At 48.8% G+C, this 26364-nt stretch overlaps 1 protein-coding gene across 8 annotated transcripts in view; it reads right to left on the minus strand.

Annotated features, from left to right (window-relative positions):
- ABLIM3 (actin binding LIM protein family member 3) overlaps positions 1-26364 on the minus strand; it is a 109761-nt gene that overhangs the window by 14629 nt on the left and 68768 nt on the right. For 3 of the 8 annotated variants that reach the window (XM_070517216.1, XM_070517217.1, XM_070517218.1), the window contains 8 exons: positions 14024-14082; positions 11439-11510; positions 7519-7674; positions 5920-5949; positions 5267-5396; positions 4457-4555; positions 3073-3120; positions 596-730 (listed from right to left, as the gene is read on the minus strand). In XM_070517216.1, coding sequence (XP_070373317.1) covers positions 596-730; positions 3073-3120; positions 4457-4555; positions 5267-5396; positions 5920-5949; positions 7519-7674; positions 11439-11510; positions 14024-14082 — 729 coding nt within the window. The remainder of the gene's footprint in view (positions 1-595; positions 731-3072; positions 3121-4456; positions 4556-5266; positions 5397-5919; positions 5950-7518; positions 7675-11438; positions 11511-14023; positions 14083-26364) is intronic. The other 5 variants (XM_070517219.1, XM_070517220.1, XM_070517221.1 and 2 more) reach the window with 5 other exon arrangements.

Consider the following 26364-nt stretch of genomic DNA (forward strand, 5'->3'; position numbering starts at 1 on the left):
TCTTCCAAACCATTTCCACCCTACAGCCAAAGTGGTCTCTTAAAAACGCAAGTCTGATCATGTCACCACTTTCGAGGGCTTCCTAGTGTTTAGGATAAAAATCCAAATCCTTACCTCAACGCACAGGGCGCTGTGGGATCTGGCCCCTCACCCCCGACCTGCTCCCCTCCCTCTGAGCTCGAGGTTAAGCTGAGAGCATTTCTTTCCTCCAGTGGAACCAGCCCTCCCCTCTTGGGTCTTTGCACATGCGTTTCTACACTCTGCTGGCTTAACTCCTCCTCACCCTTCCTATGGCGGCTGAGTCTCTGTGTCTGAGAAGCTTTTGCCGTCTTCCAGGCTGGACAGTGGCCCCTGTCATCAGCTCTCCTACTTCCTGTGTGCCACCTCCTATATATCACCTCCCTCTCTAGTTGGGACTTAAGTCTCCTCCGTAAGGCAAGAACCTGGTCTATTTTGCTCCCGAGGGCCCATGGCTTGGCCCTCAGTACATGTTTGGTGAATGAAGAAATGAATGCTCATGCGAAGGAGGGGGCGACTGTCTGTCCCTGGCACAGGTGACAGGGCTCTGGCCCTGGCTCCCCCATGGGTGTACTACCTTTGGGGGACCCATGATAGGTCCAGTATTCAGACTCCGCAGCGTAGTAGGGGTCTGGCGAGTAGGCTGGACTGTACTTGGAGGCCTGGCTGATGTCTTCACTTGTTTTGCTCTTGGTTGCTGTTGACAAATCACCTGCGAAGGACCCAAGGAGAGAGCTTCAGGGGGGCAGAGTATCCCTGAAGAGTGTCCTGTACACTCTTTCCCCTGCCTCAGCGGGGCTCCAGCCCAGGGAAATGAGGCCACTTCGAGGCCAGGTCTGGGACATGGAACATCGAAGCGAAAAGCACTGGGGCCAAGCCCCTCATTTGACAAATGGGAATATGAACACCAGAGAGGGAAAGAGGCTAGCTCAAGACCACAGAGCAAGTCATACCAGAACTGGACCAGGCCCCAGCTCAGGGCTCCTTCACCACATTCCGTGGACTCTCAGGTGGGCTCCTAAGTGAACACCAAGGCTGTGGCTCCTCCAAGGAGATAAGACAGGTCCCAGGCGAGCTCTCGCCCTTACCTTCTCACCCTCTAGAAGCTGGCCTGCTGTGGATTCGAGCCACATCTAGAGTGGGAATTGCCAAGCAGGGCCGTGATGCGTGTTGAGTCAGGTCAACCTTTTCCTCACACTGAAATGTCAAATCCTGCCTGGGGAGACTGCATGGCCCGAAGGAAGGAGCACTGGACAGGGAGTCAGCAATGCTGGGTTCAGCTCTGCCACCGAACTCAGCTGTAACATTGGGCAAATCCTGTCCCTCTCTGCCTCAGTTTCCTCATCTGTGAGTACTGGAATTGGTGTGCTGGCTCAGGTGCTGTCCAGCTTCAACCCTTCCACCTGAAGTCCATGACATGGACCATCAAACCCATCGCAGGCACACGAAATGCAGGGCAGTGACTTTAGCATGGGCCAAAGACTGACGAGAGGCTGGCTAGGGCAGAGGGAGGGCTGGGGAAATGAGCGGGGCCTTGTGATCATTTCTCAGGAGAGAAGCTGTAGGGACAATTGCTGTGCTCCGTGCAGCTGGAGGAGCAGAGGGTCCTGGGATGGGCCCTCAGCCAGCCCCAGCCTGTGCGTCCCCCTCCAGCAGCACTTGCCTCCCAAGTTTGTGAATCCTCTTTGATGTGGGTCCCGGGCAGCCCCTCCCACCCCAGCCGATGTCATTCAGCCCTTTTATCCACTGTGATATCCACACAATCCACCTCCACCCTAGACTCCCCCCGAGCCTGGTGCTGCCCCTCAGGGCCCACCTGGAAAATCTCATGCAGTCCTGAGGTGCTCGAGACCCGGGGGCCTTTTCTGGACAAACTACCTTTGTTAGGGTTGGTCCCTTTCTGTGGCCACTTTGGGCACATGGTGTGCCCTCCACAGCCACACATAGACATGCATGTGCTCACAGACTCCCCTGGACCCCACACCAGCCCCCTTAGAAATCGAAGACATTTGTCTAAACTGTCAGGTCTTAAGCATCCAGAGCCACTATTTAGACTTGTACTGCCCCCTCCACCAGCTCGGTGAGTTCAGCTGTACAGCGCTGCTTCTGCTGTCTCCATGCTCGTCCAGTCCGTGCTCCCCTGTTATCCGACCAGACCCTAGACACGTGAGGGTGATAGGGGGTGGCAGCTGGGCCCCTGCATCCCCAACAGAAGGGATGTGCTTAGTCAACCAAGCCTCAATAAGCGCTTTTGAGAGAACGAACAGGAGCTCTCAGTGATGAAGGAATGGCGGTTCTCATACGGAGTGCAGGCAGGAATCACAAACGAAGCCGCTTACAGTGCAGATTTGTGGGCCACATTCTCAGTGTTTCTAATTAAGGAAGTCTAGGGCAGGGCAGGGATGGGGCCCCTGTTTTTTCAATTGGTCTCTCAGGTGCAGGTGGTCCACAGACCATTCTTTAAGAACCAACAAATGAATGAATACATAAATGAATGAATGAAGGCAACCTCGTTGACATCTTGCTCCTTTCTCATCCACACCCCCTCTCCAGGCCTCCATCCATTCTCTGGACACTATGACTGAGAATGGCCTGGAGCAGTGGTTCCCAAGCTGGGCTGGGCATTGGAATCATCTGGAAAAAGTGTTACAAATACAAAATTGTGATTTAGGAAGTCTGGGGTGGGACCCAGGAATCCGTATGCATCCCAGGTAACTCTAACGAATGTCAAAGTTTGAGTGTCAATGCCAGGAGTGCGACTCTCCCAGGGGTGCATGCATTTGACAAGGGTTGTTCTGACCATGGAATTTAGGACCCCAGACAGCAGGAAAGGAAGGTTGGGAGGAGCTGGGAAAGTATTTAGAGGACACGAAATGCTCTTTTGAAATGACACCAAATTCCTTCCTAATGTCACCTTGAGTGATTAGGGGGCAGCCAACAAGAAGGACCGAGTTACAGTCATGTGTGTGTGTCCCTCTTGGTGGCCTGTGCAGAGCCATCTGCACAGATGGTTAACGGCCCCCTCCCCTTGCCTGGCCAAGTCTTTGACCGTACCATGCCGTTTGTAGATCGGGGGTTTCCTGTAGATGTTACTTTCTCCAGCTGCCAGACAGACCGGGAAGGGACAGTGGGGAGAAGAGAGAGAGAGACCGGAGAAAAAGAGACATAGTTGGTCAGTTGATCTCAAAAGAGAGATAGTCAGCAACTTTTCCCAAGGGTGCCCCTCTTTCCCCTGGTGGACTTCCTCTTCCAAAACTGAACTTCCAACCTCATCCCATCGGGTTCCAAGAAAGGTGAGGGGAGAGGAATGGATGGATTCGAACAGTGCTGAGGAAGGGACTTGGGGCTTGAATGGTGGGCATGCAGGCACAAGGCAGGCGCGTGCTCAGCAGGACCCCATGCAGCAAGGTGTCCAATGCCTCCACCCAGCGGCCATGTCACATTCCACGTGAAAGGCCCCAGAATGCTGTGGCCACAGTTCAGCATCATCGCCCTCCCACTCCTTCAAAAACAGACAGGATGGGACCTATCTGGGGCAGGTGAGAAAGGTGTAGGTGAAACAGCAGCAGGAGCTCCGGGGTAGACGTGAGTAAGGAGTGACATCCTGAGCTCCAGGGTTCTGCTGGAACTCAGGGGGAGACCTCGTCCAAACCACAGCCACAAGGCCACCCAGCCCCTGCCTTCCTCTGATCTCCTATCACTCTCCCTCATGCTTGCCTCCTCCAGCCACGCTGGCCTGGCTGGCTAGTTTAGTGTTTCAGGGCCTTTGCACTTGCTGTTCCCTCTGTCCAGGATGTTTTGCCCTGGGATCTTTCCATGGTGGGCTCCTTCTCATCTTTCAGCTTCAATGTCACCTCCTCCCAGAAGCCCTTCCTAACCACTCCAAATAGCTGGCCTCCCCCACCCCAGTCACTCTATCACAACGCTATGTTTTATTATGTTTATAGCACTATCATTACCTGAATTATCATTTTACTTATTTGTTTACTCATTTATTATCCCCCTCACCCCACTAGAATATAAACACCATGAAGGCAGGATTTGGGCTGGGCTGAGCACATTTGCAACCTCGGCGCCCAGAATAGTGCCTGGCTGTACAGAGAGAACAAGAGAGGCTCAGGGAAGGCAAGTAACTGACCCAAGGTCACGAGCTTATAATGAAAAGCCCATGACCCTCAGCATGGGTACTGCCAAGTCCCACCATGCCCCTCAGACATCCGAGGCACTTCCCTGGGCTTCCTGGTGGTCCTGATCAGGGCTGGTTCTGTCAAGTGGGTGGACTAAAGCCCATGGACATGTGAGGACTGGAGGTGGGTTAGTGTGGGTGACTGGTTAGGGAGGGTCCCCAGGAACCGGCTTCTCCGCGGTGCCGGTGCAGGGCGCCCGGCAACCCCACGGAGCATGCACCCACGCTGGGAATTCCAGGCTGGCAGCCTACCTGGGATGTGAAAGTGCTTGGGAGCCTGGTAAGAGGTTGGAGTGGAGGACCTCACATCTAACTGGCTATGGTATGGAGAGCTCCGGCCACTCTCGGGCCCTGGAGCACGCAGGCAGTGGTCCCCAGAGAGAACAGAGGCACAGAGAAAACAGGCATTAACGCAGTGGCGGTTACGGCAGCAGTGAGGTGATGACAGCAGGGATGGTGGGGAGGGGCTGTGCTTGCATGCGGTGTGTCTGCAGAAACAGGCTTGACCCTGTTTTCTTGCTTCACCCCAAAGACAGATTTTGTGGGTTGTAAGAAAGGCGTCTTTGCCCCTCTTAGCTCCCCACCCCTCCCCACCTGGGCCCCTCCCTGAATTGCTCTGCCTGCTTCACCCCAACCTTAGGGCGGCTGTGGACAACCTGACTGGATTGGGTCCAGCTGGACCCTCGGGTAAAGACCAGGCCACAGTCCCATTTCTGGTCCTCTGGTTCTACCCTCTGGATGGGGCAGGCCAAAAGACGAGGACAGACGGGTTTTCTTCCAGCCAGGACCCCTGGACTGCCTGCCACTCCCCACTCCTGTCAGTTCCCCAGCCACCTTCTACTGCTTCTCAGGACCATGCACCCTCCTCTCCCCCTGCCAGGGGCATCTTCAGGGACTCAGTTAAGGACCAGCTGGTCACCTGAGTGGCCACAGGCCTCCAGAAGGCCATACTGTGACTGAGATCCTGGGGAAGCCCCATGCTGCCTCTGCAGCCAGGGACATCAAGCCATTGCATTGTCCCCTGGCTCTTCCTGTCCCTTTGGGGGCTTCCCCCTTCCTTACCAGAGCGGTAGTAGTGGTGGGGTGAGCGGGAGAAGGTGGGGGACATGCCCTGACGGCTGTAGGTGGGGGAGTCGATGTATCCTGGGCTGGAGGCCCGTCTCTGCCGGAGGTCCAGGTTCTCGTAGATGTCCTAGGGGAGGAAACGGGGCTGTGAGCAAGGCTGGCAACTATGAGGGCCTGTGGCCCAAGGGTCTAGCAGGAAGGTGACAGCGGGGAGACAGGGGATCTGGGATGCTAGGGGCTGAGACATGGCGCTGCCCTTCTGAATACGGAGATCCCTCCCCGGGTTACAGGCACAGGCTGAGGAAGGCTGCAGACAATTTTCAGGGCCTTCAGCCATCACTCACAGGCTCTTGAATGGAACCTGTGGGTCAAGTCCCTGGAATCCTGGCCAAGGATCAAAGAGCCATTAGGGAGGGCATCTCTGGGTAGAGGGCGTACACCAGCTTCTCTTCTAGCCATTTCTAGCCTTTATGCCACCGCCACGTCCTCCAGGTCATGCTCCTAAGTTTCCCCGTGTCTCCCTGGTTGGGGGAGCACTTTGGGCAAGGGCTCAGCCCCTTGGTAGGTGAGGGAGGGTAAAATCAGGGGTCTGCTTGGTCAGCACAAAGGGCCACAATCATAGAAAAGGTCTCGTGGACCAGTTTCATTACCTGGGAGTAGGGAGATAACGTTCCCAGCGACTTAGAGGCGAAGAGTTTGAAGGCAGTCGTGGAAGGAGCAGGAGGAGAGAGAGAAGGGCAAGAAGGAGGGACAGAAAGTGGTTAAACGGCTCAGAAAGAGAGGTCTGCAGTGGCCCCTGGGCCTCCCTCTCCGGATGCCAGCCTCACAGAGTTCCAGAAGGTCAGCAGTGCTGACAGGTGGTTGGAAACCTTGAGATTACGTCCTTCTTTTACAAACGGGAAAAACCAGGGCCCAGAGAGGGACCGGGACAGATGGGGGGGCCTCTCAGAGAGGAGGTAGAGGGTCCTCACGTGGAACTAGGCTTCTCCACTGCAAGCTCAGGGCCATTTCACAACCCTTCCCGTCCCTCTACCTGTTCAGGACCCCTCTGCGGTTCATGAGATCAGTGCCCAGGGCAGGGGACCCAAATGGAGGGCCAAGCAAGGGCCAGGCTGCTGCCATCCAGGTGGGAGTTGGGCCAGCTGGTGGTGCGGCTGGAGACGGAACGTGCCGTCTACAGAGGTCAGTGGCCGCTCAGCTCTGGCAGGTCAGGGCCAGGCTGGAACTGCCCGACCTTAACGCAGCCTCTCAAGTTTCCAAGATAAGTTAGAAATGCAGATTCTTACGTGAAACCTCCCAGTGTTGAAATGTTGACAGCTAATTTACATTTTTAAAAGACACTTTGTGAGTGAAACAAAACAAACCTGGGGGCTGGCTGTGGCCTGTGGGCCCCAGTTTGCCATCTCTGGCTTCAGGAGAATTAGTCTTGGTCACTTGGTCACTTTTCGCTGGTCCATTTCAGGGGCCTGAACCCAGAGAATCTCAGCACTGGGCTCTCAAACCAAATGGAACCCCATCTCTTTAGAGAGGAAGGGGCCAGTGATGGGCGGGGACAAGAACCTGGGTCCCTGACCCCCAGACAAGGGCTCCTTCTGCTCCAAATGATCTCAGCTCCAGAAGCCTGGGATGGAGTTAGAAATCTCCTGGCATACAGACTGCCAGGACCCCCAGGGTGGTGGCCACCCTGCCCTCGCCAGAGAACACTTCCTTTTCTCCAGCAACCATTTAACGATTTCCAAAGCCATCTGATGCTGCATTTTTATAAAAAGTGTCTCTTGCTCTGAGCACAGCGGCTTAAGGCCAGGTACAAAAACCAGAGACCCTACTTAACCAGGGATTAGAGCCTGGCAGAGGGTGAGAGCCATGGGCTGGGTACAAAATTTCTCCACTCTAAGAAAAACAACAGCTCACGGGATAAGTGGTCATGGGTTCTGGGCTTCAAAGTTGGGGTTCTCAGGGAGTGGTGGGGACTGGGAGAAGTGGAGAGCCCACACCCTGCCTACAGGAGGCTCTGCTCCCCACCTCCAGATGGTGGAAACACTGGACTAGTGTCGCCAGCTCTGATTTTTCAAGAAAAGTTGGATTTTTAGAGGAAATCTCTTGATTTTTAAATGTTGACTATAAATTCCAGTTTAAAAGACTTTGGAGGCCAACACTGTAGAGGCTAAAGTATCTGGGACGGAGTGGGCAGGGGACGCCACGGGCCCTCCTCTCCTCCAACAGCCCCAGAGAGAGGCGAGACGCCATACCTCCCCGTAGCCACATCTCTCCAGCATCTCGTCGGACGTGTATCTGGAATGAGGCTCGTAGGAAATGAGGTCGGGGCGTTGTACCTCGTAGATGGACTTAACCTTGGGGAGGGCTGCCAGGTCTTTGTAATTAAGGATCTCATTATCCACTTTAGCCTGGGGAAGAAGGAAATGGGCAGGAAAGAAGCAGAAAGATAAGAGGGAAGGAGAGAGGAAACAAAAAGCAGGCACAGGAGGAACGAGCTTCTCCAGTTTCCACTAGAACCAAACTATCAGGATGGAAGACTCTTGGGTGGTAGAATAAGACGGTGCTTACAGGCCATCCGTTCCAACAGGGCTAACGTTCACCAAGCACACCTCGCGTGTGAGGCCCTGTGCCTTACAGGGACTCTCTCATCTAGATGTCATGATGCCTCTGTGAAGGGTCAAGATTATTCCTAGTTTCCAGATGAGGAAAATGAGGCTCAAAAGGTTCTGCAAGTTGCACCACTTAGCTAGCAGGTTTGAATACACAGCCTGGGTGCCGACTGCCTTCCGACCCCACAGAGTGAGGATGCCCCATTCACAGCATCCTTGAAGAAGTTGAAGATGGTAAAGACAGAATTAATCATGATAGTAAAACACTAGCTAACATCTGGTGAGCACTCAGTAGGAGCCAGACTTTGTCCTAGGCCCCTTACGTGGATTAACTCCATTAACCCCTACAACTCACAACTTTAACAGTAGTGCTAATATTATCCTCATCTTTGACTAAGGAAACAGGCACAGAGAAATCAATTAACTTTCCCAAAGTCACACAGCTAATAAGCAGAATTCAAACCCAGCCAGTCTGCCCTCTCCAGTGGCCTCCCCGGCTTCCCGAGATGGGGAGCTCACTGACAACTGTCACAGGGCTGCACGCAGAAAGCTGCTCCTTACATCGAACTGAAATGAGCCTCTTACTACTACCTGACTTTGCCTGGGTTCAGCCCTCTAGAACTGCGAGGATGAAGAGACGGCTTCCCCTTGCATGGGACAGCCCACGTCCTGCGGCTCCTGAAGCCACATCCTCTCTGTGTCTGCAGCCTCCAGCTGATCCCTCTGTTTCTGATCACCTGGTTTCTGCTATGGTCAGCCAGTACCTGCGCCCCCTGTAACTCCCGCGGTTCGCAAGGTCCCGAGGTGAGGCAGATTAAGAGAGAGGCCACTGGACAGAGGTCCAGGGAGACTGTATTATCCTCATAATATTCTCCCAGGGCCGCACGGAGGGCATGGCTCCCGTCCATCCAGGGCTGCTCTTTCACATCTCCAGCTCTCGCCAGCCCTTCCCTTTAGGCCTAGGGTGGTGACAACTTCCCACTGTTGTAGTCCCTGGATGCCACACTACGTTTTGTGGCCCTGTAACCCTGCCCACACCTCTCTAAACGGTCCCTTCACAGAACCCTCCTTAGTTAAACCCTTTGAAGTGTGCCATCTCATTTCTGCCAGAGCCTGCACAGGTCAGACGCCCACGTCTGCACCAATTTTGGGTGTGGGGTAAAGGGGACCTTATAGAAGAGTCCACTTGCTGAAGTCACTGCTGGCTTTTGTCCTGGGTTGTTAGATCTTGACCTTAAGAGCTCTTGGCATCTTACAAACTTGTCTCAACCCACCAATATTCATCTTGGCACTTTGCTCCAAACCTCAAAAATACTAAATTTATATTTCTTCCTATAGCTTCCTTGTTTACAGAGTTATAATGGAGCCTCAGGTCTGGAGGCACAGTGATTGAACAGAGGCATCCTAACACAATTAGTCAGGAAGGAAGAGAACACGTGGGGTGGTCGAAATCAAGCCACCTGAAGATGATTCAGGAGGGGACGGAGCAAAGTTTGAAAGAACCTGCCCCCTCCAGGTTCACTGATAATTCTATTTTCATACCAAACCTCAGTATTTATGAAAACTAAACCAATACTCTATGTTTCTGCCAGGTATTGCATGTCCCGGAAGTGGTTGGATGAATTCTTCCCCGGATTTGGATGCCATCTTTGGAATAGTGTGACTTCAAACATGGCTCACATGACAGGTGCAGTTATACTCCAGAGAAGCTGGAGGTGAGGTGCCACTAAGGGGAGAGCAAGAGAGAACAAAAGTAGAGACACAAGCCTCTGCTGGGATGTGAGGGGTAACTGATCTCAGTGGATAAGCCCCAAGTTGGAGGGCACCATGGCAGGTGTCCCCAGCTGCTCTGGTTCATCTGTAGTCGAGATGCTTCTCACAGGGGCAACTCCACGAGCTTTCTCCAGGACTCCAGGGTGAACATCATCAGAGCCTAACTTATTTCACAAAGGTCTGTGCGGCTCCTTAGCAGCAGGGGAGACCGGCCAGCATGAAAGGTATTATAATGCAACCATATATAGCCTGACCTTGTGTATCCTGGAAACTGTCTTCTGGAGACATGCTCATGTTTGTCAATAACCTTCTCATGGTGTAGGTCCTGAAACTAAGCTCATTAATCCTGCTGTGGTATGGCTCTGTTCATAGCGCCGGGGGGACTATCATCTCTCTTGTTCTGGACAGGAATCTTCAATGAGTACAGCCTGTGATCAAAGTCGCTTGTCTTTTGCGGGAGCCGCATGGCCGTATTGACCCATATTGAAGTTGCAGTCAATGACAACTCTTATGTCTTTATTCATTTGAACCGAAGAAGAAAGAAAAGGAAACAGTCCATCGATGGGCACCAACCAGGGATCAAGGAAACTGGATGTGGATCTGGAGTAAAATAATGATCTAGCAATGGTGGTCAGGGCCCACCCAGGGATGGAGGGTTCACGGACTATATCCAGAGCTTCTTAACAAGGAATGGGTTTCCCGCTGTAGACCATTTCCCCTACATTTCTGGTCTTCTTGGCTCCTTTGACTTGAGGAAGCCTGGAACAGTCCAGAGTCAGTCGGATTGGGGTTTGCTGACTGTGAGTCCGTTCCTCTGCTCGTCTCAGTCCTGCCTGGCTCTGCCTCCCCCACCTCCTTCAGCTTACTTCTGTTTATCTCTTAGATTTTGAGCTTGAATGTTTCTTCCTTAGGATTCTTCTGTCGAGTCCCTCTGTTCATCTGTAGCATCATCAGAGCACTCTGCACTTTCTCTTCCTAGCACTTATCAGAACTGCAACTGATTATCCATGGAGTCACGTACTCAATGGTAGGAGGACAGGCATCAGGTCAGTGCAGTTCACGTCCAGTTCCTCAGTGCAGAGCCCAGCACTTAGCACAGAATAGACACTCTGCACACATTTGATTAATGAATAAATTACATATCCAAGGGACCTCTGAGGTCATCTAACTCAACTCTTGTCCCTTCTGCCACATCCCTGCAAATGATGAGTGTCTCTGTGTTTGAATGCCTCTGGGGATGGGAGCACAGACACACACACATGGTCTACTCCATCTCTGGATATCTCGTGTGATTGGAAAGGTCTTCTTACCCTTGCAAATCCTTTACAGCCATGTTTCAGTCATATGGCTTCCTCCTCCTTTCTGCCTTTTTATCATACACCAGTATCTCCACATTGACATCCTACCCAATACCCACTCTGAATACCACTCTGATCTCAAATTTTTATCTTGCCCTTGTCTCAGTTAATGGGGAAGGAGGCACATCGCATGGTTTCAGAGCTTGTCAAGGTTCTTGCTGTCACTGCACTTTCTTTCTCCTGCTCCTACTGAATGATATTATCCCTGTAACTCCATTTACTAGGCTGTGAGCTCCAGGAGGGCAGGGTCCATGCCCTCTCTGTACTCTACTGCACCCTCAGGATCTAGCGCAGACCTAGCACAGGACAGGCATACACCAGATACCATTTGGATGAAAATCTGACAGCTCTCTTTGGCTCTCCTTAGAAACGCTTTAGATACCAGGCTAGGGGATAAGAAAGGCCTTTTGGTGGCTGAAAAGTGATACATACGCAGATGACTCGGTTGGGTGACCCAATACTGGATCCAGGGGGCGAGATGGAAGTTTCAGACGTCCGCCTGTGCTGTGGGAGAGACAAAGACAGAGGGGTGGGAAGCTGCACTCCAACTTGGTGGGGAGGGGGAGAGGGGAGTACAAGGACCAGCTCTTCAGGGAACATTAGCATACTGTCACAAGCACTCTCTGACTATTTCTGTACTTTATCTTTATTTTTTGCCTTTTTAATCAACGTCTGAGTGTGAATGAAATCTGAAATGCACAGGACTTTAGGCTGTTGGACAGAATATGGATTTATTTTTTACATATTTGTAGTTGGCCTTTTAGATAGGAAATCACTCATAAAACGTTTCATTTTGGGTTATCTCAGTTAATAAGGTATTTACTTTAAGTGAATAAAACTGGTTAATACTCATTCCTTAGCATTTTGTCTATATAAAATGTAAAAGTAGGTTAAACTTCATGTAATTGCATAATAGACTGATTCCTATAGTGTATCCATTGTAGATTGACTTCAACCTAAGTGGCAAGTTTAAAAAATCTTCCTCTGAACAATGGCAATGACAGAAATGGCTCCCTTAGCAGAACCTGATGTCCGTCTTAGAGCGTCCAAGAGAGTGGCGGCATATTGTGGTTAAAAAGTAAACAGATTGGGAACCAAGGACCACTAGTGAACTATGATTTTAGGGATCTTGGGTTCCTGATCTGTAAAATGAAGGGGCTGGTCTTAAGGACTGTTCAATTCCCTTCCAGATCTCTATCCTACAATTTAAGGCATTCTCAGTGGGGCTATATAGCGGTTTTCCAAACTCTGGATCGTGAACTAGCATGGCTCGGGGAAGATGAATTTAGGTGGAACATTTGATAACACTGAGTGGCAGAGTGAGAGAGTAGAATGTAAAATTCTATTTCAATCCTCTTGGTTAGATCAAGGAGGAAGTCTTAATTTGGTGCTAATACATTTCAGCAACTTTCTCGACAATCGCTAATTTCCTTTTTCTTCTTTAAAGATTTTATTTTTTTTCCCTTTTTCTCCCCAAAGCTCCCAGGTACATAGTTGTATATTTTTCGTTGTGGGTCCTTCTAGTTGTGGCTCCTTTTTTTTTTTTAACAAAGAGAGGGCAGGCAATATGATCTAGCTAGAATTTCTAAGACTCACTCTTAAGAATTATTCCTTTTCACCGAATATATTTTATGGTTACCTTCTATTTATAGCAAGTAATACTGGTTTTCCACTTGGTAATATAGTTTTATTTTAAAATAAGTTAAGCTAAAAATCATGAGTTGATTTAAAGAAAAATATTAGGTATATAAGGATACAAATGGTACACAGATATGGCAAAAACAATCGGGGTTGTAGAAGAATAACTGAAATTTGAGAAATGCCACCAAAAAGGAGGAAATTGAAGAAGAAAAGGACAACTATGTCTTCCTACACCTCAAATGGGAGAGGCCTTCAAAGAAACAGGGGAAAAAACTCATGGCTCAAAAAAATTATACATTAATAGACCTGCTCTTTTGCAAAACTTACACTAAGTTTGATGAGATGGCAAAGGAGAGAACGTTTAACCAGCTGGTGAGAAATTGTACAGATCTGTTTTTTTTTCCTGTGGAAGATTTGCCCTGAGCTAACATCTGTTGCCAATCTTTCTCTTTTTTTGTATGTGAGCCACCGCCACAGCATGGCCTCTTCCAGACGAGTGGTATAGTCCACGGTCAGGAATCGAACATGGGCTGCTGAAGTGGAGGGTGTTGAATTTAACCACAAGGCCACTGGGGTGGGCCCCACAGATGTGTTTTTAGTTGATACTCTAGCAGGTAACCTTTTATAGAGTCCCAAGAGGCCAAGTTGATATTCTGGGCGAGAGTGTGGAGGTACCTTGGAGATCATCGAGTGGCCGCCAGCACACACCCTAGGTCTCCCCTCCACAGCATCAGGACCCAGGAGCTGGGCCCCTCCCTGCAGTCCTTGGATCAAGAACCCAGATTCACAGGACCTCCTTGTACTTTTCAGAGCACAGTAGTTCAGAGGGATGCAGGACCACAGCTGGTCCAGCATGTGCCCTGCACCACTGGCTGTGCTCCTGCCTGTCTGTATTACCATGGGCACATCACTACCCTCTTCAGACCTTGATTTTCTCACAAGCAAAGATAAGGTAAAATTCCTTGCCCCACTTGCCCCATGGGGTTAAAGAAATCAAATCAGACAGTGACTGTGAAGATGCTTTGCAAACGGTCAATTCCTGTGACAACATTAACTATTATTATTGATAACTGACCATGGCATGTGTGCCTCTGAGAGGCCACCATCTTGGTATGCATTGGTAAGGTTGTAGCGTCACCCCAGAAACACTAAAAACCCACATGAATACAGTGCTTTACAGTTTTCAAAGTGCTCTCACTTCCAATGTCTTTATCCCCTCAAAAGCCCCATGATGCAGGTGTTTCCATTAAGGAAATCCAAGGATACAGGCTCACATTTGGAAGTGTGCAAACAAAGGAATGACTCTCTACTAAAGCACAGTGCCCTTAGCTTGTGGCAAAAAGTAGTGGGTCTGGTATTACTTCCAGCTCTCTTACCTTTAACTTCTTCTCTGCCCGGGCTGCCTGTTTGCAGATGGGGTGCCAAACCTCAGAACCTAAGGGGCCAGGAAAACAGCAAAGGCTCAGACTTTTCACACCTACCAGCTTTTGGAGTCTTTCCCCAACCTCCACCTCTATTTACTCCCTCCACAGCATGTGCACCCGGCACAGCAGCCGGGAGGACCCCTGGGTTTTCCTGGTTCTCTGCTGCTATATCAATTCAACCATGCATGCACTCTTTTTGCCTGTCCAAATCCTACCCATTCCTCAAGGTCCAGGTCTCACATGGTATCTTTTTGCAAACTTTCTTACCTGCTAGCTGGGAGTGACTTCTCTCTCCTCCATGATCCATAGTTCTTTGTATCTCTCTCAATACATACGACCTTACATCACAGTAGCTTGTGGATTTATCATCCCAACTAAATTAGGAGCTCCTCCGGCAGGGCTGAGCTTTATTCACTGCTGGATCTCCCACAGCATCCTGCATTGGACCTTGCTCTCAGAGGCCCCGTACATGTTTGTGGGGTGACTAGATGAGTAGACGATTGGCAGTGACTGACACATGGCAGGTGGTCAATAAATATTTGTTGAATGAATGAATGGCGGTGGAGGTGAAATAAAGTGACAGACCGTGGTGACCTCCAGCCTTCTTTTCTCTTCAAAGACTCATGACAGTCTATCAGAGCTATCATATTTAAGGGGAGGCAGTGTCATGGTGTATATTCTGTTTGGGAGCACTGTCTTGACCTGCTAATTCCTAACAGACTCTAGACTCTTCAAATTTAGGATGCTGCGAAAGCCTATATTTTATTGTGGGTGGGGGTCCAGTTGGCTGGCTCCAAACCTGAGAGGCCAATTTGGAAAGGCATGAGCAACAGGTGGCTGGTCACATGTTGAGAAGAAGCCCCAAATACTACACATTCCCCAAAGAAGGGACAGGTGTCCTGGATTAGAAGGAAAAATAGGAACATATTATCCCTCTGGTGCCATTTCTCCTGTAACCAGCCCTAAAAGGAAAGGAGCCAGCAAATGGCCAGATTCCTGAGCACCCAGATGGCATTTGTTTGTCCGACTTTGTTTGTAGGATATATTTTCCATTACGGTTTGTTGCCTGGAACCCCTAGGACTGGAATACTGGCTAAGTGACAGGGGGAGTGGTGTAAGGGTGAACAGTTAGAGCCGAAAGCGTGGTGGGGAGAGGATGGGCTGAAGTAAAGAGCCCTGGGTTCTCGTCTCTGCTTGGCCCCTAACACATCCTCTTTATGGGGCCCAGTTTCTTCACCTGAGTAACAACGAGGTGGGATTTGGATGGTCTTGGAGATTATTTTTGTCTCTAAAATTCTAATTCTAGGTCCAGTTTTGTCATTTGTGAGATAGAGTTCTTCGATTCTTGTTTGCTGACGTTCTGGGGTATTCCTAATCATTCAACATGAGTTTAATTTCTCCTAAGGTAAAGTGCAATGGCTCTCAGAGCCCAGTAGAGGGACTCTGGGTCTGTGGCTTGATCCTAGCAATCGAAGGGTGTGTCCACCACCAAGTGGTGGGTGGCGATCCTTGCTTTGGAGAGTCATTAGAGAGAGCATTTCCGGCTCCTCTCTGAGTTGCTGGACTGAATCTGGCAGGAGTTGTTTACCACTGTGGCTCTGGCAGGAAGCACATGTTACAGGTCACTGGAAGAAATGGATGAGGTGGACACAGATGTCTAAGAAGGTCATGAGATTAAGTGAAAGAGGCATAAGAATGGTAAAGGGTTGGGCAGAAGTTCTCATGGAAGGAAAGGATGTGTAAAGTGAAGGGTCAAACTAGATGGTCTCTCCATGCCATTGACAGATCTGTTCTAAAGCTGAGCCACAAATGGCTTTAGCACTGTGCATACAGGAAAGCAGGTTTATATAAGAAGTGAGGGGGGAGAATCAAATGGGAGAAAGAAAATATAATTAGAAACAAAAAACAAATCAGAAGTTTGAGAGTTGGCAGTATATCATTTAAATTAAAGAGAAAGGAATTTGTTGGTAGTTAGCAATAAATTTAGGTAAATGAACGTAATAAAAGGTGATTTGTTGATGAAGATCCTTATCAAATATTGTCTACTGAGCTTCTGCCACTAGTCAGTAGCTCGACACTGTGACATTGATAGACAGGCAACATCCAGAGTGAAGAAGGAGGTTATTCTCTTCTCTGGGCTTTATCCTCAGAGCCTAGGACATTCTGTACCTGGCTTATGTATGTCTAATAAAGAAATGAATGATAGCCTGGTTGGATCTCATCTTTGTATTTAAAAAAAAAAAAAAGACACAGGATGATATGCACCCAGAGGCTGCTGGTAACTGGGATGGAGAGGAGACCCCAGGTTAGGCAGGGTCTTCACCATGGAGAAGAGAAGAATTAACAGAATGGTGAAAGTTTTGAATATTTTAATGCCTCTCTGTGGACAGAGGGATTAATTTGTTCTGCGTGTCCTGTAAAGCAGAACAAGAACTAAAGGGCAGAAGTTTGAGGGAAGGAAAATTTAACGTCTGAGGATGGATGGGTTTATTCTGAGAGTGAGTTCCCTGGCCCTGGAAGTATTTAAGTATCCACGTTGGCAGATAAATGCTCAGCAGGGATATTGCAGAGGAGATGCGTCACATGATAGTTACACTAAGGGACATCTGCCCTCCCTTCCAACCCTCACAGAGTCTGTTCCCACCTTAACAAACTTCTCTGTATAGGAAGAATAACTATTTGCCCTACCCAGCGATCCTGCATAGAATGTAAGATAACCCTACTACAATTCAAAGGCAGACTATAAAACAGGCGGTTTGGGATATGGGTTTTCCAGGCGCCCTCAACTTCATCTGAATGACTCTGTATTTCCTTTTTAGGTTCGCCTGGCCCTAATGCATGCTGAGTACTTCATGAACAATGTTAAGATGAATGACTATGTCAAAGACAGCGAGGAATGCAAGCCAGTCATCATTAATGCCCTAAAGGCCATGTATGACCTAAACATGAATGGACCCTCTAATTCTGACTTCACCAACCCACTCACCAGGCCCTTCTCTAAAGAGTGGGATTCACATCTGTCTTATCTACAGATATAGTGCAGGGACTGCAGATTCTTAATAAATACTCACTGAGAGAATGAATAAACAAAAGAAATATGATATTCGATTTTAGGCCAGTTGAATTTTCTAAGCTGGACTCAGAGATTTGCACAAGTGGTATAATCTAGACTCTGATTTGACAGCTGCAATTCTAGACTGAGTGTCTATAAGAATATTCACTAGACTGGAGTTTGCCAAAGTATGGATGTGTGGACCATCTGTCCAGCAGCCTGGTAAAATGCAGAGTCCTGGGCCCCCACACAGAGCCCCTGAACTCAACTTCCTGGGGTTGGGGCCTGAGAATCTGCAATTTTAACAAGCTCTCTTGGTGATTTATGACTCAACTGGAGAACCACAGGGCTAAATACCAGTTAATGCTTCAAATGTGTTCCTTTGGAATGTCATGGGATAAAGAAACCAACTTTACAAGACAGAGCTCTTTAACTTCTTGTAAGAATTCAACAGTTTTTGCTTGTCACACTCCTGGTTCCATGAGTCACACTCTCTGCCTCGGAGACTGTCACGCACAATTCCAGGTTGTGCGGTTAAACCCTCTTGTAAAGGCTATGGAAGTGAAGGATTAGCTATTTCTGTATTGGCTGACTCAGAGACAGAGATCTAAATCTCCGAAACTGTCCCTCAGCCTGGTATTAGGGCTGTTTGTAATCCCTAGCCGAGTCAGCACTCAGTCTTATCTCTCCGACTGGTTACAGCACACCCCACACCTGTGACACTCCGGGGCTTATTTAATGTTTGGGAACCCACCCATCTCTCTGCTGGACCTTGAAGTTCAACTTGCCAACACTTTTTTTTTTTTGCATTAGTAGAGGTTTTAATGCCAAAGCCGGAGCTGGTGCCACAGACTTCCAGAACGCCCAGCCAGGATTACAAACACAATAGTGATGGAAACTGGCCCATCTGAAGATTCTATTTGGCCAGCACGGTGTTTTTAAAGCATTTTTGAATAAGAATGCTTTTGGACCTTGCAGGTGGCCAGTGACCTGCCCTATGGTCTGCCTTGTTCCCTTCTCACTCATTTAAGCAGGCATTTGAGTTTCAACCCCGGATTCAGGCCAGGCTGTTCTCTTACAGCGGGTTTCTCCTCTGGGTTCTGTGGACCACAGCAGGTGAGATCTCTCAGAGTTCTGCCTTTACGTCAGGAGCACTACCTTTTTACATAGACTTGCTAGGACCCTCGAATGGCTCCTTTAAAATCCCTGCCTGGATAAACAAATGTGGTACATCCATACAATGGAATATTATTCAGCCATAAAAAGGAATGAAGCACTGATACGTTACAACATGGATGAATCTAGAAAACTTTATGCTAAGTGAAAGAAGCCAGACACAAAAGCCCATGTCATATGATCTCTTCTATATGAAATATCCAAAATAGGTAAATTTATAGAGACAGCAGATTGGGGGTTGCCAGGAGCTGGGGGAGGCGGAATGGGGAGCAACTGCTTACTGGGTATGGGTTTTCTTTTGGGGTGATGAAAATGTCTTGGAACTAGATAGAGATGGTGGTTGCACAGCATCGTGAAGGTAGTAAAAGCTACTGACCTGTACACTTTAAAATGGCTAATTTTATGTTATGTGAATTTTACCTCAATTAAAACCACTCCCTCCCCACAGCAGGTGGACTGCTTCTGTAGACTCCAGGATACTCTGCTCTTCGCTTGTTACTAGGGGTTCCAAACTCAGCAGGAGGGAGCAGAGCAAGCCCTTCTGTTGAATCTGACAAGTAGTAACAACAATATCATCATCATTATAACCTTGGGCATTAGGAACTCTTCACCACGTATCAGACACTCTCTGCATTATTTCATGTAATATTCTTAACAGGTTTGGATCCTGGTTACAACACTTCCTAGCCGCACCATCGAGAGCAACTCAGTTACCTCTCTGTGCCTTAGTTTCCCCATCTATAAAATGAGGATGATAACAGCACCTGCCTTATGTGTTTGTTGCGAGGATTTTTGAGTTAGTAAGTGTAGCGCACTTAGAACCATGTCTGCCTAGAGGAGGCACTGTGGAAGTGTTAGTTGTTGTTGTTCTTATTATCTGCCCTCCCTCCCCAAACCCCCTGTTTGCCAGGATCTAGTTTGGGGAAGCGGGAAGGGGGAACAGAGAGCTTGAAGGGGGTGGGTAGCATTTACTCTCCTCCTCCTGGAGCCAGGGCCTGGCTGAGCTGGAGCGTACAGCAGGTGGAGAGCTGGCTGTGCAGGTGGAGTCACTGAACAGAAGCCTGGCTGGGCTGCCAGCAGAGCCCTCTGGGAGGCTGGGCCTGTGCCCAGGGACGAGGGCACACGGGAGAAGTGGAAAAGACCAGTTTGCCTGGAGCTGACATGATCAAGTGGGCTTGAAACTTAATAAAGCGGTTGAGGGAGCCAAGTGCTTAGTTACCATGTAGCTGGTTACCATGGGGGCTATCAGGCAGGAGGAGGAGAGGAGGATGGCAGCACTGAGGCGCCTGGTAATTCAGAGGAAACAAGAAGTGCTGATAATAACAGTTAGGACAGTAATTAAAATATATGGAGTGCTTAGTATATGTCAGGCACTAAGCATTCTTATTATCTTATTGGATTATTATGACTAATATTTAGAGAGTGCCTGTGCCAGGCCTTACGCTACACACTTTATAACAATAGTACTTAAGTGAAAAATAACAATGATAACTAACATATGCCAAGTCCTATTCTAAGTGTTATTGATAATGATGATGATATTGACAGTAACCAGCACTTATTAGTGTGTGAAATCACGGGGAATGGCCATGTCTACATTACTGGGTTTTTTTTTTTTTTTTAAAGATTTTATTTTTTCCTTTTTCTCCCCAAAGCCCCCCGGTTCATAGGTGTATATTCTTCGTTGTGGGTCCTTCTAGTTGTGGCATGTGGGACGCCGCCTCAGCATAGTTTGATGAGCAGTGCCATGTCTGCGCCCAGGATTTGAACCAACGAAACACTGGGCTGCCTGCAGCGGAGCATGCGAACTTAACCACTTGGCCACGGGGCAAGCCCCTACCGGGTGTTTATCACGAGCTCAGACTGGCAGAGCCGCTGGTGCCAGGCTCTGTGCTAAGCCTTTACTGTGCATTCGCTCATTTAATCCTCATGATGGCTTGGTGAGGTGGGGCCTATCATTATCCATGTTCAGATGGGGAAACTGGGATTTAGGGAGCTTATTTGTCTTGCCAGCCTGTCCACTTCTGTCTCCCCATCCTGGCCTGGGTATGTGCATGTGACCAAAGTCAGATTCGGAGACTCTTCTCTGTTGAGGCTTGCAGGGAATGCTGCCCCTCTGTGCCCACGTGGGCAGGGGCTGAGGCAGCCAGTCTGGGGCAGGAGAGTGCGAGGTCACACACAGAAAGCAGCAGGGAGAAGAACCACCTGCTGACCCCCGTGGGGCCCTAAACCAGCTGTGCTGCTCCTAGAAGCTTCTAAGTTCTGAGCTGATCAACCCTTTTTGCCTAACGTTGTCTGCGTTGGGTTTCTGCCACCTAAAAAGTCCAGACTAATAAAACATCTCATTGAGCTAAAACCCGAGTATCTGACAAGTTCTTGACTTGCCTGGCAGGCAATTTTGTTTCCCAGAAAATAGAGGAAGCAACCAGGGAAATTGCTGCTGTGGACCTAATTCTGACCAACATGGACAAATTGGCTGGTGAAGTAGATGTGACATGTAACTGGCGAGAAAATGACCTCATCATCTTGAGTTTGTGGCAAACTGAGTGGAGCAAGTTGGAAACAGACTTTAAAATACAAACTTCAAACTACTATGCTGTAATATTTTCTATAGGATTCAAGATGTTTGGTAACCCTAAAAATCTAAAAAAACCCTGCAGCTCATCGAAAATTAAAATGTACTCTATTTAAAATGAAATATGCTTAGTAGAGTCAGACTTCAGAAAATATCAATTTAGTACAGTAGCGGGATATGTTTGAAGAGTCTAAAATTATGTAGCAGGATTGGGGAAACATAAGATTTAAAGTTTTTAAGCATAACTCCTACAACCTAAGCTGTCAGTAGAGAGATCCAATTTAAAATAACAATGCTAAACTACTAAATTATAGCAACCAATATTACGTTAGTGCCTTTGAAAGTGTGGTTTGATGAGATGTGTGGATTACGACATCCATAACCAAGGGAGGCATTTCTCTTGAACATCTATTAGCTCAGTGCACCTCTGATAAGGTACTTGTCAGAGTAGAGGGAGGCCCCAGCTAAATATGAATGGCATCCCCAGCTGTGCCAGGAAGACACACCTCCTGGTACCAGGACCTTGTATCATCTGAACCAAATAAAATGTGATCTGAAATAGACTCAGTTATATAAGAGAAGAGTTTGGTGTAATTATCAGAGCAAGCTTTCAGGGCTCCATTTTGGATTTGCATCAACAGAGAACTAAGGTTCTTTATTTTGGGCCATGAACACCTCTGAAAATTTGGTAGAAGCTACAGACCCTCTCCTTAAAGAAATATACCTACATGCAAAATTCTGCAAGCAATTTCAGGGGATTCAACGAATGCAGAGGCCAACCATGAACTACAGGTTAAGAATTCTGATGATAAACGGAAGAAAACTGTCTTAAACAAAGCCTAGCAAGACAGGCTGGTGAACCTTGGCCCAGGGACACAACCTTTCTAAACTTTCTTGTTCCCTAAAACAGGGATATTAATGGCTTTTAGCTCACAGGATTGTTGAGAGGATAAAATGAGATACTGCATTCAAAACTCTTAGGACAGTGCTTGGCACACAGTAAGTGCTCAAGAAATGTCAGCTGATAGCATTTTATTATTATTGTTAATACTATTATTAATATTGGCGGGGCCTACAATTTGTTATAATACTTTCCTTAGCAGAGCAAAGTTTGTCCTAGGATTTCATAAATGATTTCCCGCCTGGTGGGTTTTAATTAAACGGACAAATGATAACAGAGTCTTGCTTCAAATGTGCAGCTGAACTCCTAGACTTCTAGCGTCATTCTCTGTCTCAGGTCCTTGGAACACGGTTGTATTTAGTGGAGACAGAAGGAGAGAAAAACAAGTCTATCTTTCCTTTTTCCTAGGTACAGGCACATTTAGAACAAGAGGAAAATCTATCTCATGAACCACATTCTGGGTTTAGAAAAACTCCCACCAATCCAGCAACTGTAACCTTTGTGATTTCAGGCTAAGTTTTGCCCCAAACCTGCAGAACTTTGGCTATTATTTTGCTGCACAAAATCAGTGACCTAATTTCCTGGTGAAGCCCAAATGAAGGGTTTGGACACAAACAGATTAGAAATCTGGCATCTTTACAAAAACAGAAGACTGAATGCACAACAGAACTTCAAACAAATAGAACTTGCTCTTGTCTCCTGGGGCTTTGGAAGTTCTCATCCAGACAGACGTCAGACTTCTCCCAATTAGGGCCCATCGGAAAGCCATCCCACAGTAATTAAAAAACAAACAACCTGACCAAAAGAACCTCCGAGGCTGGCTGCCAGTACCTTGCTGTGTCCTGCTACGGAACTGACAAGACTGGGTTTCTAACCTTTGCAGGCTTCCCAGCACTCTCTCTCTTGTGTGCATTGCTTTATGGGGCAGTGAGCATCTTCACATGCATTCTCCCCTCTAATAGTCACGAGGACCTTGTGGAGTATGCTTGCTCTCTGTGCACTGGGTACGTGGACGTGCCTCAGTTTCTCCATCATGTAATGCTTCCTCCCACCGTGGGCCTTTGCACCTGCTGTTCTCTCCACCTTCACAATCTTCCCTCCCTCTACCGTCTCACCTCCTACTTAATTTCAAGGTCTTGGCTTGAAACTGCCCTTCTTCAGCAGAGCCTCTCCTGACCTCTCAGACTAGATCAGGAGCCTTATAATACACTCCCATGGATCCCAAACCTCCCCTTCACAGCACTTATCACTGCTTGTCACTGAATGTTTGCAACTCTATTTGATTACAGCTGGTCCCCTCCTCCTGTCAGTCAACTCCACCACAGAAGCTAGCACTCCTGCCTCGCTCATCTCTGAGTGCCCAGCACAGAACAGAGAGCCCGGCACAGAGCATGACCTCAGTTTGGATGGATGAATGAAAGACAGTGTAATTATCCTCATTTTACAGGTTAAGGAAGAGACCCAGGGAAGGAACACACTTCTCAAGGTCACAGCCCATTAGCAGAAGTGCTGACGTTTGAACCCAGGAGTCTAGGCTCTCAGCCGGTTCTCACTCCTGTTCTGCCTGGGAGGAGAGTTTTCTTGCCATTTCTGGGGAATATCATTACGAGTCCTGTACCCTTGCCTGGGGAGGGTGTCCAGGGCAATCTTGGGCCCAGCTCTTGGTGGTAGCAGAAGCCCCCCCGGTGGCTGCCACCCCCAGGAAGTCCACAGCTCAAGTCAGCATGACTCTAGCATCGGATGGCCTGGTCCCCCTCATTCCAGGATCGCTCAGCATCCCTCGAGGCAGGTCCTTGAAAGCTCTGCAATTACTCCCACTCTCCCCAGAGCCAGGAGGGTAGGGATGGGATAATTAAGGAGGAGGGTGACAGGCCCTTCTTCATCCCCAAGAACATCTCCCACCTCCCGGAGGCATTGCTGTCATAGGTTTTTTATGCATTCTCTCTCGTGATCACAAAGCTGCTCACTTCACCGCTTAACTCTTTCAGCATTCTGTGAAGTTCTGGTCAGAAGCAGGGCCTAGAAGATACTGACACATGAGGACGTGAGCTCCAAGAGGGCGTGGAACTTGTCAGCCTTGCTCACTGCTACATCTCCAGTTGACATGACAGCACCAGCACACAGGTGGGGCTCAACAGATATTTGTTAAGTGAATGAACTAAGAGCTTACCATGTGTCAGGAACTTCCTATACTTCTATATTATAGGGTCTGTTACTAGCCTATTTTACAGACTAGGCAACTGAGGTTCAGAGTTAAGAGACTTGCTCAGGGTCAAAATTAGCAAGCAGTGGAGCCAGGATTCAAACCACTAAATGGGGAAAGATTAGGATTGGGAATTCAGGCAGGAAGGTGAAGATGTTGATTATTCTAGAGATGTGAACGTGAGGGCAGTTTCAACACTAGGGAATGTCTCCACCAGGGAAGGAGGAGAGGAATATCACACAATGAATTTTCAAACCAAGTGCAACGTCCAGATTACCAGGTGGTCAGTGTCCATGAAGACATCGTGTTTGCTGAGACTCGGGTGTGCTTCCCAGGATGGAACACAGGGTCCTGCAGCAGGAACCACTCGGGGACCCAAGCATTGAGGGATTGGTGCCCATGGGAAGGGGGGGGTCTAGTCTTGCAGGGACCTGAGTAGCAGGCAGGGCCTTGTCCCAGGGGGCCAAGCAGAGAGAGCTCTGGAGTGGGAGTCATAAGGCCCGGTCCTCTGTGCCCCTGCATGCTCTGGTTCTCATGCAAGTCTCTTCCTCTCTGGGCCTCACTTTTCCCATCTGTACAATGAGAGTTGTTACTTTCCAGTCTAGAGTGGCCTCTAGGATCCTCCACCTCTAACACCTGTAAGACTGTACATACAAGTGAATAGCTGTAGAGTCACAGCATCTTAGAAATGGTCACCCAGCCCAACCCAATAGGAATCCCTGCTCCAGCATTTCTAGCAGATGGTAAGAGATTCTGTTGAAGAGCTCTAGGCCGGTAGTTCTCAACTGAGAACGATTTTGCCCACCAGGGGATATTCCACGACGTCTGAGATATTTGCAGCTGTCAATAATGGGAAGGCGTACATTATTGGCATCTTGTGGGCAGAAGCCAAGGATACTACTAAGCATCCTGCAATGCACAGGACAGTCCCACACCGGAGAATTATCTGGTCTAAAATGTCGCTAGTGCTGAGGTTGAGAAGCCCTGCTCTAGGCAAAGGGAATTCATTACATCTGGAGGGGATTCCTGGCTGTGGGCACTCATGGCTAGGACAAGCTTGATAGGAAGACACACTCCCTGTAACTGCCTCCCTGGTCTTATATCTGCCTTGTGAGGAAACCGGGAGGAAGGTTTCTCCCCAAGATAGCTATTTAAACATCTGGGGATGGTTAATTACAGCAATTCAGCCAACAATGATCACCTGTAGAATGAGTGCTTGTGGGGTCAATGTCAGGACTGAGGGGTCAATGTCAGGGGCAAGGGGTCTCAGGGAGAAGGCCAATGACTCTCATGGAAGCTGGAGGGGAGCAGGTGCAAACAAAGGGCTGTGGGAGTTCAGGGAGGAGGGTTGTGGTGTGGGGATGAGAGCATCTAGGGCATTTATGAAGTAGGTAGTGCCTAAACTGGGCCAAGGAGAATTTCCAAAGGAGGGCATGGAAGACAAGAGTGTTCTGAGAGGTATGTAACAAAGAGCAACAACCCGGAGGCACCAGGGCTATGAATTCATTTGAGGGACCAAACGCCGTCCTTACCACAAGGCCTGGCCTGGTCCGTCCGTGCCCACCTCCCAGCCTCACATCTCACCTCCATCTACACCCTGGCTCCTCTTGGCCTCCTACACTTGCCACTTCTTCGCCAACCTCAGAGCCAAGCGGATTCTGTCCCCTCAGGTGAGCACATCCCATCTCTCCTCTCTTTGCCCAATTAACGCCCACTCATCCTTCGGATCCCAGCTCCCAGCCCTTCCTCAGGAACCTTCCCTGATTCCCCCTGTACCCCGTTATGTGCTCTCACAGTCCCATACTGCTCCCCTTCATAAAACTTATCATAGTGGACGGTTATTTGTGTAATTACGGACTATGGTCCACCTTCCCTGCTGGACTGTAGGGCAATGGGGGTAGGACTATGGACCCCGGTGCAAAGCCTGTACAAGGCTGGGGCTCAAGAAATAGTTGTCAAATGGATGAAGAAACAATTGAAAGCTGGCTTTGGCAGTTGAAGTGCTGGATTTGTTCAAGCTAGAAAGGCAGTTTGAGACCTCAGTGAGAGGGTCTTAAATGCTAGGCTGAAGTGTTGGTACCTAAACTGGTGGGCTGGGAGGGGCCCTGAAGATCTCTCCACAGGGCTGTGCCAAGAACACCATGATGCTCTGGGATGATGGACTAGGCAGAGGAGGGAAGATTGAGCAGAGCCTGGAGACTCATTAAGACTTGCAAGAATCCTGGGGCCAGAGGGCTAGACCCCACACAGTGGTGGAGGGAAATCAGCCCCAGTTTGCTTCTTGGAGGCTGTTGGTTCCCTCCAATTCCTTTCTGTGCATCCTAAGAGTCCATGGGAAGACGGAAGTGAGAGCCTCATGTGATGGTCTGAGATGTGGGGGGAGGGA

The sequence above is a fragment of the Equus asinus genome, chromosome 9 (assembly GCF_041296235.1).
Source record: "Equus asinus isolate D_3611 breed Donkey chromosome 9, EquAss-T2T_v2, whole genome shotgun sequence".
In the NCBI taxonomy this organism is placed as follows: domain Eukaryota; kingdom Metazoa; phylum Chordata; class Mammalia; order Perissodactyla; family Equidae; genus Equus; species Equus asinus.